At 37.2% G+C, this 15122-nt stretch overlaps 1 protein-coding gene across 10 annotated transcripts in view; it reads left to right on the top strand.

Annotated features, from left to right (window-relative positions):
- Positions 1 to 15122, top strand: part of CCDC148 (coiled-coil domain containing 148) — a 290253-nt gene that overhangs the window by 107808 nt on the left and 167323 nt on the right. For 7 of the 10 annotated variants that reach the window (XM_073019708.1, XM_073019709.1, XM_073019711.1 and 4 more), the window contains 3 exons: positions 3934 to 4037; positions 7786 to 7868; positions 8073 to 8224. In XM_073019708.1, coding sequence (XP_072875809.1) covers positions 3934 to 4037; positions 7786 to 7868; positions 8073 to 8224 — 339 coding nt within the window. The remainder of the gene's footprint in view (positions 1 to 3933; positions 4038 to 7785; positions 7869 to 8072; positions 8225 to 15122) is intronic. The other 3 variants (XM_073019714.1, XM_073019713.1, XM_073019712.1) reach the window with 1 other exon arrangement.

Genomic DNA, 15122 nt, shown 5'->3' with positions numbered 1-15122 from the left:
AAATAAAATGATAAAATATTAACATTTAAAGCACAAAAAGATTATTGCTTCAAGTTACATCTAGAATGCATAGTTACCTATCTGATTTGTACTACTGATATTATTAACAAGCTAGATGTGATGGTCATCTATATAATCATTGTGTCATTGATCATGCACAATTTCTTGGATGCTAACCATATAAGACTGAAGTGGACAGTCAGTGATCTAGTCTTTCAAAGGCTGAGATTGAACCTGAAAACAAATAATAGAGTTGGGCTAAAAACTGAGACCAATTTTGGTACATTGTGTGTAACTGTTCATTCCCATTGTATTAATTGTTAAAAAGATCTTTGCAATTATTTTTAAATTTGAATTTCTTTGCTTAGATACTTCTTGTACAGCTCAAGGCTTCATTAATTCTTTTAAAAAATGTTATAGAAAATTATAAACATATGAACAATTGGATTGAATGGTATAGTGAATCTCCATGTCACATCATTCAGCTTCAACAATGATCAACTTTTGACCATTGTTTCCTCTATACTCCTACCCACAAACCACCCCCTGTGCCAGATTGTTTTGAAGCAAATCACAGACATCATAATATTTCACTCATAAATATTTCAACATGTATTGCTGAAATAATAAAGATTTTTAAAAAGCCTGTAATACCATTACCATGTCTAAAAATGTTATTGTCTTAATAATTTTAAATATGTAGTGTTAAATTTTCCTGATTATCTCAAAAATTTTGTCTTAAAGTTTATTTAAATCAGCTTTTAGATATGATCTGTACATTATAACTTTTTTTTTAGATTTGCTCCTCTATCCTCTTGTATTTTGTAATTTATTTTTTGAAGAAATTGTATTGTTTGTCTTATAGTCTGAATTAGGCAGATTACATCCTGGTGGTGCCATTCAACATGTTTTTCTGTTTCTTGTGTTTCCAGTAAATTGATAGTTATATTTAGGGACTTGATCAGATTCAAGTTCAATTAATTTTGGCAAGAACACTTATTGATGGAAGTTTTGTGCTCTAATCTTTTTCTATTACAAATGGTACTGCAGTGAATAGCTTTGTGCATATATCTTTTATACTTTCACCAGTATAGTTTTCAGATGAATTTCTACAAATGAAGCTGCTAGGTCACCAGATACATCCATGTGAAATCTTGTGATACATCTCCAAATTCCCTTCTATGGGGGTTGTATCACTTTGTATTCCCACTAGCAATATTAGAGGGAACATGCTTTCTTTAGTTTCACAGAGTGTTTTGTTAAACAACTGAGTTTTTGCCAACCCGATAAATGAGAAACTGCATCTTACTGTAGTTGTTTTTTTCTTTTTATTTGTGTTAACAGTTCTTTATTGAGTTATAACTCACATGTAGTAAAATGTATATATCTCAAACATACATCCCAGTGACATTTGACAAACATATACATACATGTAACCAGTTGTCTACTAGTTATTGACATCTGTCTCAAAAGATGTATCTTCTGGTTCAAAGGACTTTTGTAATATTTCAAGATGCCTATTTAGGTTTTATTATCTTGGACCATCACAATAAGTCATATACAGGAAACCCCTGGTTTCTGAGTCTTTTGTGAATTCATTGTTTTGTCATTTTTCCAGAGTATTTTTGAATTGTCAGCATTCTGCAAAAATTATCATCCACCCTAAGTATTGACTTTATATGGCATATTGCCCAGTAAAATGAATTGGAATCACCTAGACATCTCTCTGTTGGTAAAGATAGAACTTTAAATCTTTTTGCTCTTTTTAAGACTTTATTTTATTTTTTTTTTTCATTTTTGGCCCGAGGATAGAAGTGGAATCAATGAGTGAATTTATAAAAAAATCAGTGTGTTGTGCAAAATATTGGAATTGTCTAGTGAAAAATATTAGCTTTATTTTGACTTTTATTGTCTACGTAATTGGACTTCCCCTGCGCCCAAAGGCGAGAGCATTGATTTTTTTTACAAACTATAAAAATGTGTCCCTGTCTTTCACCAATGTATTTTAATTTTTTTGTACAATGTGTACCAAATATGCCAAAGAAATCTAATTTTAAAATTAGATTTTAAAATTAATTGTATCTGTTGCAACAAACTTTAGATACTGTGTATGGTAAATGGCTAGGATGAGCTTTAAGCATTCTTAAAGCGAACATTAAAATGTCAGATTTTAGAAATACTGTGTACTTGTATTTTTTGGTAGGTAAAATAGAGACTGCTGAACGTTTTTCTGCAGTGTCCTGTGCTTTTAAAAATGTACTTCCCTCCTAAATTTTATAATTGTAACACTCTTAAGACATTCTTAGGAAAATATTTGACTTTGACTTTGTAGTTTTTAAAAGTGATCTTTGGGTTGTTTTCTTATATCCCTAATTTTGAATCAGTAACCAGAACAGCAGAAAGATAAACTCAAGGTTAAAGCAATCAGTGAATGACGGCTGGAAATAGCATGCATTATAAAGATTCCTTTTTAGAACTTGTCTTCTGAAGTCTTTACATCTCCAGTATTGATCTTTTAAAGCTTGTCGAGTACTAAGTGCTTTAACAGCAGAGAAATTATGAAATATGTGTATTTCATCAAGTTTCTGATTTACAATTTTGTAGTTTAAAATTGTTAAAATGGAATACTTGAGTTTGGAGTACGCATGAGTATAAGTTAGAGTCTAACCAGGGAACAGACATCACTTGAGGATTCAGAGTAGAGGGATTTTTAATGTAGGAAGATGGTTATGCAGGTGATAGCACTGAGAAGGCAGAGGACTGGGAGGTAATACAGAAGTTGACAAGTACAGGAAGTCACTGCCATCCGTAGGTCAGAGGGGCATACAGAAGAAGCAAGGCCATGCCACATTCCTGGGGTGAGGTTACCCAGAGATAGTTGGAACGTAGCAGAACTGTTCAGAGAAAAGTTGGGGTAATGGACATGAGCAAATGCTCCTGGAGACCCTGTGAGAGTAGAGAAGGCAAGATGATGTAATCCTTAGGCTTCTCCTTTCTTCCCTGCCTTCAGTCTCCCATGCCAGGGTCTTGCTTTGGCTGAAGCCAACTGATAGGGGTGCCTGAGAAACACAGGCTGCTCTGTGAGATGGAGCAGATCAGGCAAACAGCCAGAAATGGATCTAAGGCAAACAGATCCAGGACTGATACAACCTTTCAGCTGAAACCCAAAAGCATTCATTATGTGCTACATTTTTAAAAAGTCATAAAATTGAGGAAAAATTAAGTTCAGTTGAAAATTTAGATTTCAATGCTACATGATTTTTCATATTTAAGTATCATCAAATAAATATTTGGTTAAATTAAAAAATTTTGTTTACAAAGATGTACATAGAATTGAAAGATTGAAATTGTGTGTTCAAGGTCATATTTCTAGTAAATGTTGAAGCCAGGCCTTCTAAAAACTTATCTAATGAATCTTTCCCATCTTATGCTGAGGGATCAGATAGAAACCAATCTAAACATCATGGTTGTTTGTTACTCTGATGTTTATGAGCTTTATGATCTTGATGACATCTTTTAACTTCTCATACATTCAATAAATATTGTCCTCCAAAAATGTGAATAGAGATGCCTATTATACCTGACAGGGAAGATAAACCCAAAAGGGTAGAAATGAGACCTCTTGAAAAATTTTCTGGGGTGATATGAATTAAGGTATTTTTTATTTCATGTATGGAAAATAGAATGACTTCACCTTTAATAAGTACTTTAAAAACAGTTCTTAAGGTTGTCAGTATTCCTAACTATTTTTCTTTCTCCTCCCTGCTTTAAGAAATCAAACTTATTTTAGGTAGATTTTGTGTTAGAAGATGGACTAATAAGAATTTAAAAAGAGCAACTATTTAACTTAGAAAATTCAGATTATACATTTCTTTGTGAAAAACTCATTCTGAAATCTTTGAAGTTGCTCCTCTTTTGTTCCTCTAAATCTAGATCAGAAAAGCAATGTTGACTTCAAAGATATCCAAAGAACAAACACTAATAAAACAACACAAGCAAGTGTGGTGGCAGGAATACCAGAGACTGACTGAAGTCAGGTAAGAACTGGAGGAAATAGTTAAGAACACGTAGGAATTACTAGGAATCACACTTATCTCGTCAGATGTTCTATAATGTTCCATGTTAATTAACCATTGCAATAAAAAATTTAAAGTTACAGTTTGAATGTGAGTTAAATTAAAATCTTTTCATTTCCTCAGCTTAATCTGAAATCCAGTGAATATATTAATATGGCTTTTGCCTCCTTTCGAAAGAAGATAATCTGTATGTGCCAATCACTTCCACACTCCCACTCTCATACTTGTATTTACTTGTATCATACTTAGCATATTAGATTATAATGTTTTGGTTACATGTTTTTTCTTCCCTATAAAGTGGTAGAGATCCTATCACAGGCAAACATCTTATCATATTCATTTTTATATAGTAGAATACATAGGAGAGATGTAAATGCTTTTAATACATGGATGACCTAATGAACAAGGAGTTCAAGTTGCAAATGGTTTCTGGGTGTAACTGCATCATTACTAACTTACTCAAGTTTGCTTTTTGACTTTTGTTATTATTTCCAGCAGTCACGTAAAGATAAATTAAAATGAAATATTGATTCTATAGTTGATCTTCATTGTAATCTTTGAAAAATTAGTTTTTTTTCAAAAGTCAAGGCAAAAAAAGAAGGCAGATGTGTTTCTCCTTCGTTTATAGCATATATACTTGTTTTAGTGATGATGTTTATAAAGTGTGCTTTTAAAATGTGCATTTTAAAACATTTATATCAAAAGAGGTAATTTCTGTGGTCTTATTCCAAGTAAAGTTTCTAAATACCATTAACTTTACTTTTGACTTAGGTATTTTTCATGTTGATTAGTTTCTTATTCTGGCAGGTGACTCCTCTGTGAAATAGAAGGCTTATAATTGAAAGTGGGTTTACATTATTGTGTAACTTAAAACATAGAAAAACAAACTTATATGGACTTCATCACCATACATCTACTATAAAAACAATGAAATTAGACCCATCCTATCCCTCAAAAGTCACCTTTTGTGGAGAGAATGTTTCAGCCCATTGGAATTTTTTTTTTTTTGAAAATGTGCATAACTTGAAACATGACAAAAAGGAAAGCCATTAGGAAGCTTTAATTATGGTGTTTGCTGATTCCAGTTCAAATGTAAAGGAAGACACTAGGTAAACTTTTTTTTTTTTTTTTTTTTTTTTACTCTTGGCTATTCCACATCTTTCTTACTGTGTATATTAAGTTGTTCTTAAGGTAGGTAGAAGAGATGTATATATATCATGATGGAAAATAATTCTTTTGGCTGACCTGGAATGACAGAAAGAAAATGGAGGTGGGGAACACTTAGGTAATGATAACCTTAATGTCTCAGAACTTCTAAGGGCTGAAAATTGGACAAAATGAAGAATTCCAGGATAAGTTTCTGTGTTATTCTAGAATGCAGGCTAATTTCAATTTGTGTTCAGTGCTACTGAAAACTAACAGCAATAGGAGATAAGTTAGAGAAATGACTACCTTGTGGAGAATTTAGGGCCACCAACAAATTAGAAGTAGTTAAAGTCCTAACAGTGTCAACCTTTAGAAATCGACATCCCCTTTTAATAAGTAAGATTCTATGCCTTACCATAAAAGACAACGTTTAAGAATCTCAGGCAGGCAGAGGATAAGGGCCTACAATGACACCTAACATTTGTTAGGTAATTTAATATGTGCCAGGTAATACTAGATTGGGCAAAAGCCACAATTATTTTTGCACCAACTGAATATTGTAAGTCTTTTACATGTTTTATCTCCTTTAATATTTACAATGACCCTACAAAGTAGTAGTTATTGCTGTCTCAGTTTTACAAATGAGAATCTTGTGTCTCAGATAATGAAAGTTATTTGTAGATCATAAATAACCTAGTCTGTGTGGAGCTGGGATTGGAACGTTTGCCCCTAACTTCTGTGCTCTATGACCTTGGAGTTGAGTAGCTTTTTCCTTTTTCTACAGGGTTCTGTTTACGTCAGCTGAGATCCAACTGGTCTAGCCTTGCTGGCAAAAACAAAAGAAGTTTTGCCAGGGTGTGATGGTGCATACCAGTAGTCCCAGCTACTTGGGAGGCTGAGGCAGGAGGATCACTTGAGCCTAGGTGTTCAAGTCTGCAGTGCGTTATGCTTGCACCTGTGAACAGCTACTGCAGTCTAGCCTGGGCAACATCGTGAGAACCCATGTCTAAAAACAACAAAACAAAATGAAAACAAGTTGCCAAACTTTAATTCTTTGTAATCTGTACTAAGAAAACTAGACAAAATTTTCAAATGTAAAATTATGTTTAATATTTACATTTATACCATTTTATTTAAATTGTGTTATGCTTAATGAAACTGTACCCCTTGAGGTTTTTGATATACTTTCCCAGAGGTACTTTCTCCATTGTTTCATTCTGGTACCACAAAGAATCCCTTAAGTTTTTGTGTGCTCGTTTGCCCAGATGACGTAATAATCTACTCAGTGCAACCACCTGCAAATAAGACACCCTGGTGAAGGGCATTTTTGAGCCTTCAGGTGTCTACTTTGGTACAGGTTCTTATCCTTCCGGAAAGGTGCCAAAGTTCTAGGTGGAGAATCAGTCTCCTCAGAACATCAAAAATTACCCATATCTTCATTTTTTTGGCAGTTTATATGCTCTGTTATGACTTTCTGGGTGCCGAGCTAGATGGTTTTTAAGTGCTATGTTTTTGGTTAAACAAATCTGTTCTGGAATAACTTCTGGTTTGACTCAACCATTATGCACTCATCCTCTATGTAACAGTTGCAAATGTGATCTTAAAAATATTTCTGGCAGAAACTACCTGCTGGAAAAACAGACAGTGAGGTATCATTTACAGTATCACCCCTCCTTTATATATTTAAACAAAAATCAAATCCTTGTCCCATGTAAATTGGCTTAGAAAATTATGACACAGCACTTTGGGAGGCCGAGGCAGGTGGATCACCTGAGGTCAGGAGTTTGAGACTAGCCTAGCCAACATGGTGAAATCCTGTCTCTGCTAAAAATACAAAAATTAGCCAGGCATGGTGGCGTGTACCTGTAGTCCCAGCTACTTGGGAGGCTTAGGCATGAGAATCACTAGAACTCAGGAGACAGAGGTTGCAGTGAACCGAGATTGTGCCACTGCACTCCAGCTGGAGTGACCAAGGGAGACTCGGTCAAAAAAAAAAGTATTTATATATATATGTACATACTTGTGTACACATATATATGTATACATATATAAGCTCATGAAGATTTGTTGTTCTTATTAGTATATTAAAAATAAAGTATACTTCCACCTCTGCAATTCAGGGTCTCATTCTTTCTGAACTTTAAAAATTACCTCCTTGTTGGTCTAGGTTTGTCTGACACCCTCCTCTTCATATTCCATCTCTATTGTTCACATCTCCTTCTGCTTTATCTTGCTGTCTTGGGAATCTTTCTGAAACATGGATCTGAGGAAGTGAGGTCAGCCTACCGACCTTCAGTGCTTCCCAATGCCCCTGGCCCTCTCCACACGCAGTGCTAGGACCTGCTGTGGGATGGCCTTTGCTCACGCTGTTTCTTCTGTCTGAGCCTATGCATCTATCTCAGTGTCTAGCAAGGACTCCAGCCATGTTAGGAATTTAGTGCATGGTTTAAATAAATGAATGGATTACAAAGCCATATTAGATTAAATATCTCTTTGGTTATTTTTTAAAAACCTAGATGTATGTTTATGATTGTAACATTTATTGAGATCACATCTATTTCAGATGTAAAATGGAATCTGAAATAAAATCCCTTCTCAATGAAGAGAACATTGGAAACGAATGTCTTTGTGACCTTACAAATTTTGGTAAGATTTGTTTAATCCTATATTTAAAGGGGAGTTTTATTTTGAAGAATGAGAATGGGCCACTCACTTCATGTTCTTTTAATATTAACTGCCATTAGTTTTTTTCTAAAGGAATCCCCAGATAAATCTGTACTCTAATGATCTGTTCTTGGAGACACTTAAGATAATAATGTGTTCCTTTGATTCCATTTTGTTTCACCATAGAGCAAGAGCTATCAGAACAATGGTGCGCATATCTTAAAAATGTGATAAATCCTATTCAGCAGCTGAGAGCAGATCTAAAATACAGACAGCATCACACTTTGCAGCATTCACACCCACATGTTGAATTTAACTCCGTGAAAGTACTGGAAGAGGTTAGTATGTTACCTTTATTTTCGATAATGTAATACTTCATTTTTGTCCCAACTAGAAGAGTTTGAGATAAGAAACAAACATGTGTGACTTGTGTATTAGTTAATATTAATATGTAATTAATATCTTAAATAGGTCAGCTAATTCTATCCACTAAATATTTTTTTGAGTTATTTTTTTATATGTATATATATATTTTTATTATACTTTAAGTTCTAGGGTACACGTGCACAACGTGCAGGTTTGTTACATATGTATACATGTGCCATGTTGGTGTGCTGCACTCATTAACTCGTCATTTACATTAGGTACATCTCCTAATGCTATCCCTCCCCACTCCCCCCACCCCACTACAGGCCCCCAGTGTGTGATGTTCCGGACCCTGTGTCCAAGTGTTCTCATTGTTCAATTCCCACCTATGAGTGAGAACATGTGGTGTTTGATTTTCTGTTCTTGCAATAGTTTGCTGAGAATGATGGTTTCCAGCTGCATCCGTGTCCCTGCAAAGGACATGACCTCATCCTTTTTTATGGCTGCATAGTATTCCATGGTGTATATGTGCCACATTTTCTTAATCCAGTCTGTCATTGATGGACATTTGGGTTGGTTCCAAGTCTTTGCTATTGTGAATAGTGCCGCAATAAACATATGTGTGCATATGTCTTTATAGTAGCATGATTTATAATCCTTTGGGTATATACCCAGTAATGGGACGGCTGGGTCAAATGGTATTTCTAGTTCTAGATCCTTGAGGAATCGCCATACTGTCTTCCACAATGGTTGAACTAGTATACAGTCCCACCAACAGTGTAAAACTGTTCCTATTTCTCCACATCCTCTCCAGCACCTGTTGTTTCCTGACTTTTTAATGATCACCATTCTAACTGGTGTGAGATGGTATCTCATTGTGGTTTTGATTTGCATTTTTCTGATGGCCAGTGATGATGAGCATTCTTTCATGTGTCTGTTGACTGCATAAATGTCTTCTTTTGAGAAGTGTCAGTTCATATCCTTTGCCTACTTTTCGATAGGGTTGTTTGTTTTTTTCTTGTGAGTTTGTTTGAGTTCTTTGTAGGTTCTGGATATTAGCCCTTTCGTCAGATGAGTAGATTGCAAAACTTTTCTCCCATTCTGTAGGTTGCCTGTTCACTCTGATGGTAGTTTCTTTTGCTGTGCAGAAGCTCTTTAGTTTAATTAAATCCCATTTGTCAATTTTGGCTTTTGTTGCCATTGCTTTTGGTGTTTTAGACGTGAAGTCGTTGCCCATGCCTATATCCTGAATGGTATTGCCTAGGGTTTTCTTCCAGGGTTGTTATGGTTTTCAGTTTTATGTTTAAGTCTTTCATCCATCTTGAGTTAATTTTTGTATAAGGTATAAGGAAGGGGTCCAGTTTCAGTTTTCTGCATATGGCTAGCCAGTTTTCCCAACACCATTTATTAAATAGGGAATCGTTTCCCCATTGCTTGTTTTTGTCAGGTTGTCAAAGATCAAATAATTGTAGGTGTGTGGTATTATTTCTGAGGGCTCTGTTCTGTTCCATTGGTCTATATCTCTGTTTTGGTACCAGTATCAGGCTGTTTTGGCAATGTGGGCTCTTTTTTGGTTCCATATGAACTTTAAAGTAGTTTTTTCCATTTCTGTGAAGAAAGTCATTGGTAGCTTAATGGGGATGGCATTGAATGTGTAAATTACCTTGGGCAGTATGGCCATTTTCATGATATTGATTCTTCCTGTCCATGAGCATGGAATGTTTTTCCATTTGTTTGTTTCCTGTTTTATTTCACTGAGCAGTGGTTTGTAGTTCTCCTTGAAGAGGTCCTTCACATCCCTTGTAAGTTGGATTCCTAGGTATTTCATTCTATTTGAAGCAATTGTGAATGGGAATTCACTCATGATTTGGCTCTCTGTGTGTCTCTTATTAGTGTATAGGAATGCTTGTGATTTTTGCACATTAATTTTGTATCCTGAGACTTTGCTGAAGTTGCTTATCAGCTTAAGGAGATTCTTGGCTGAGACGATGGTGTTTTCTAAATATATAATCATGTCATCTGCAAACAAGGACAGTTTGACTTCCTCTTTTCCTAATTTAATACCTTTTATTTCTTTCTCTTGCCTGATTGCCCTAGCCAGAACTTCCAACACTATGTTGAATAGGAATGTGAGAGAGGGCATCCCTGTCTTGTGGCAGTTTTCAAAGGGAATGCTTCCAGTTTTTGCCCATTCAGTATGATATTGGCTGTGGGTTTGTCATAAATGGCTCTTATTATTTTGAGATACATTCCATGAATTCCGAACTTATTGAGAGTTTTTAGCATGAAGGGCTGTTGAATTTTGTCAAAGACCTTTTCTGCATCTATTGAGATAATCGTGTGGGTTTTGTCTTTGGTTCTGTTTATATGCTGGATTATGTTTATTGATTTGTGTATATTGAACCAGCCTTATATCCCAGGGATGAAGCCCACTTGATCATGGTGGATAAGCTTTTTGATGTGCTGTTGGATTTGGTTTGTCAGTATTTTATTGAGGATTTTTGCATCGATGTTCATCAGGGATATTGGTCTAAAATTCTCTGTTTTTGTTGTGTCTCTGCCAGGCTTTGGTTTTGGGATGATGTTGGCCTCATAAAATGAGTTAGGGGGGATTCCCTCTTTTTCTATTGATTGGAATAGTTTCAGAAGGAATAGTACCAGCTCCTCCTTGTACCTCTGGTAGAATTTGGCTGTGAATCCGACTGGTCCTGGACTTTTTTTGGTTGGTAGGCTATTAATTATTGCCTCAATTTCAGAGCCTGCAATTGGCCTGTTCAGGGATTCAACTTCTTCCTGGTTTAGCCTTGGGAGAGTGTGTGTGTCCAGGAATTTATCCATTTCTTCTAGGTTTTCTAGTTTATTTGCGTAGAGGTGTTTATAGTATTCTCCGATGGTAGTTTGTATTTCTGTGGGGCCGGTGGTGATATCTCCTTTATAAATTTTTATTGTGTCTATTTGATTCTTCTCTCTTTTCTTCTCTATTAGTCTTGGTAGCAGTCTATCAGTTTTGTTGATCTTTTCAAAAAACCAGCTCCTGGATTCATTTATTTTCTGAAGGGCTTTTGTGTCTCTATCTCCTTCAGTTCTCCTCTGATCTTAGTTATTTCTTGCCTTCTGCTAGCTTTTGAATGTGTTTGCTCTTGCTTGTCTAGTTCTTTTAATTGTGATGTTAGGATGTCAATTTTAGATCTTTCCTGCTTTCTCTTGTGGGCATTTAGTGCTGTAAATTTCCCTCTACACACTGCTTTAAATGTGTCCCAGAGATTCTGGTACATTGTGTCTTTGTTCTCATTGGTTTCAAAGAACATCTTTATTTCTGCCTTCATTTCATTATGTGCCCAGTAGTCATTCAGGAGCAGGTTATTCTGCTTCCATGTAGTTGAGCAGTTTTTAGTGAGTTTCTTAATCCTGAGTTCTAATTTGATTGTGCTGTGGTCTGAGAGACAATTTGTTATAATTTCTGTTCTTCTACATTTGCTGAGGAGTGCTTTACTTCCAAAGCAAACAACTCTACTTGGTATAATTTAAGGGTTTTTTCCTCTGTAATTTATTTCTTACCAGTAGTAGTCTCATACAGAGGAGCTGCAGTTCACAGGCAATTCATAAGATATATAAATATTTGTCATATTCATCTTCTTCCATTCCAAAGTTATAAATCTTTTATTTTAATTTACTATAAATGTGTCCCTTCAATAATTTTCTTTTTAAATATACATTCTTTTGGGGAAAATATTGAGGTCAATATCATAGCACACAAAGCTGTTTCCCTAAAAAATGTCCCCTAGAAGCTTGGTCAATTTTAGAATAAGTGTGATGTGGTGCCAAGAACAACGTATATTCATTTGATTTGAGGTGGAGAGTTCTGTAGATGTCTATTAGGTCTGCTTGGTGCAGAGCTGAGTTCAATTCCTGGATATCCTTGTTAAGTTTCTATCTTGTTGATCTGTCTAATGTTGACAGTGGGGTGGTAAATATTCCCATTGTTATTGTGTGGGAGTCTGAGTCTGTTTGTAAGTCTCTCAGGACTTGCTTTATGAATCTGGGTGCTCCTGTATTGAGTACATATATATTTAGTATAGTTAGCTCTTCTTGTTGAATTGATCCCTTTCCCATTATGTAATGGCCTTCTTTGTCTCTTTTGATCTTTGATGGTTTAAAGTCTGTTTTATCAGAGACTAGTATTGCAACCCCTGCTTTTATTTTGTTCTCCATTTGCTTGGTAGATCTTCCTCCATCCCTTTATTTTGAGCCTATGTGTGTCTCTGCATGTGAGATGGGTCTCCTGAATACAGCAAACTGATGGGTCCTGACTCTTTATCCAATTTGCCAGTTGGTGTCTTTTAATTGGAGCATTTAGCCCATTTACATTTAAGGTTAGTATTGTTATGTGTGAACTTGATCCTGCCATTATGATACTAACTGGTTATTTTGCTCGTTAGTTGATGTAGTTTCTTCCTAGCATTGATGGTCTTTACATTTTGGCATGTTTTTGCAGTTGGTGTTACCGGTTGTTCCTTTCCATGTTTAGTGCTTCCTTCAGGAGCTCCTATAGGGCAGGCCTGGTGGTGACAAAATCTCTAAGCATTTGCTTGTCTGTAAAGGATTTTATTTCTCCTTCACTTATGAAAGTTAGTTTGGCTGGATATGAAATTCTGGGTTGAAAATTCTTTTCTTTAAGAATGTTGAATATTGGCCCCCACTGTCTTCTGGCTTGTAGAGTTTCTGCTGAGAGATCTGCTGTTAGTCTGATGGGCTTCCCTTGTGGGTAACCCAAAACCTGACCTTTCTCTCTGGCTGCCCTTAGCATTTTTTCCTTCATTTCAACTGTGGTGAGTCTGACAATTATACATCTTGGAGTTGCTCTTCTTGAGGAGTATCTTGTGGAGTTCTGTGTATTTCCTGATTTTGAATGTTGGCCTCCTTTGCTAGGTTGGGGAAGTTCTCCTGGATAATATCCTGCAGAGTGTTTTCCAACGTTGTTCCATTTTCCCTGTCACTTTCGGGTACACCAATCAGACGTAGATTTGGTCTTTTCACATAGTCCCATATTTCTTGAAGCCTTTTTTCGTTTCTTTTTACTCTTTTTTCTCTAAACTTCTCGTTTCATTTCATTCATTTGATTTTCAATCACTGATACCCTTCCTTCCAGTTGATCGAATCAGTTACTGAAGCTTGTGCATTTGTCACATAGTTCTCATGCCATGGTTTTCAGCTCTATCAGGTCATTTAAGGACTTCTCTACACTGGTTATTCTAGTCAGTCATTCATCAATTCTTTTTGCAAGGTTTTTGACTTATTTGCGATGGGTTCGAACTTCCTCCTTTAGCTTGGAGAAGTTTGATTGTCTGAAGCCTTCTCTCAACTCATCAAAATCATTCTCCGTCCAGCTTTATTCTGTTGCTGGCAAGGAACTGTGTTCCTTTGGAGGGGGAAAGGTGCTCTGATTTTTAGAATTTTCAGCTTTTCTGCTCTGCTTTCTCCCCATCTTTGTGGTTTTATCTACCTTTGGTCTTTGGTGATGGTGACGTACAGATAGGGTTTTGGTGTGGATGCCCTTTCTGTTTGTTAGTTTTCCTTCTAACAGTCAGGACCCTCAGCTGCAGGTCTGTTGGAGTTTGCTGGAGGTCTACTCCAGACCCTGTTTGCCTGGGTATCAGCAGCAGAGGCTGCAGAAGAGTGAATATTGCAGAACAGCAAATGTTGTTGCCTGATCATTCCTCTGGAAGCTTCGTCTCAGAGGGGTACCTGGCCATGGGAGGTGTGAGGTGTCAATCTGCCCTTAGTGGGGAGTGTCTCCCAATTAGGCTATTCGGGGGTCAGGGACCCAGTTGAGCAGGCAGTCTGTTCGTTCTCAGATCTCAAACTCTGTGCTGAGAGAACTGCTGCTCTCTTCAAAGCTGTCAGACAGGGACATTTAAATCTGCAGAGGTTTCTGCTGCCTTTTGTTTGGCTATGCCCTGTCCCCAGAGGTGGAGTCTGCAGAGGCAGGCAGGCCTCCTTGAGCTGTGGTGGGCTCCACCCAGTTTTAGCTTCCTGGCTGCTTTGTTTACCTACTCAAGCCTCAGCAATGGCGGGCGCCGCTCCCCCAGCCTCACTGCCACCTTGTAGTTAGATCTCAGACTGCTGTGCTAGCAATGAGGGAGGGAGGCTCTGTGGGTGTGGGACCCTCTGAGCCAGGTGCAGGATATAATCTCCTGGTGTGTTATTTGCTAAGACCCTTGGTAAAGTGCAGTATTAGCATGGGAGTGACCCGATTTTCCAGGTGCTGTGTGCTACAGTTTCCCTTTGCTAGGAAAGGGAATTCCCTTCCCCCTTGCACTTCCTGGGTGAGGCGATGCCTCGCCCTGCTTCAGCTCTCACTCGGTGGGCTGAACCCACTGTCCTGCACCCACTGTCCAACACGCCTCATGAAATGAACCCAGTACCTCAGTTGGAAATACAGAAATCACCCCTCTTCTGTGTCACTCAAGCTGGGAGCTGGAGGCTGGAGCTGTTCCTATTCGGCCATCTTGGAACCCCCCTCCACTAAATATTTTAAACACATGCCTGAACTCTGTTGAGCACCCTCATTTCTTGACTGGAATGTTCCGGTGGTCACATAACTGGCTTCCCTGCTTTCATTCTTGCATCTACTCCCAGTGCATCCTGGGATCTTACCCCAGCACAGGGGGATTAAGTCATCCTATTGCTGAAATTCCCCAGGGGCTCCTGTGAGTACATAAGTCCTTCTAGCCACCTGGCCCCCTTTTTGCTTCTTCAGTCACATCTGCTACCTGACATTTCCCCTTTGCCATAGAAGCTCAGTCATACCCAGGCTAGCCTTCTTTCTGTTTCTCTGACATGCCAGGCCCTTTCCTGTACTGGCTATTT

The sequence above is a fragment of the Chlorocebus sabaeus genome, chromosome 10, assembly GCF_047675955.1.
Source record: "Chlorocebus sabaeus isolate Y175 chromosome 10, mChlSab1.0.hap1, whole genome shotgun sequence".
Classification (NCBI taxonomy): Eukaryota; Metazoa; Chordata; class Mammalia; order Primates; family Cercopithecidae; genus Chlorocebus; species Chlorocebus sabaeus.
This window is presented reverse-complemented; position numbering and strand designations above follow the sequence as displayed.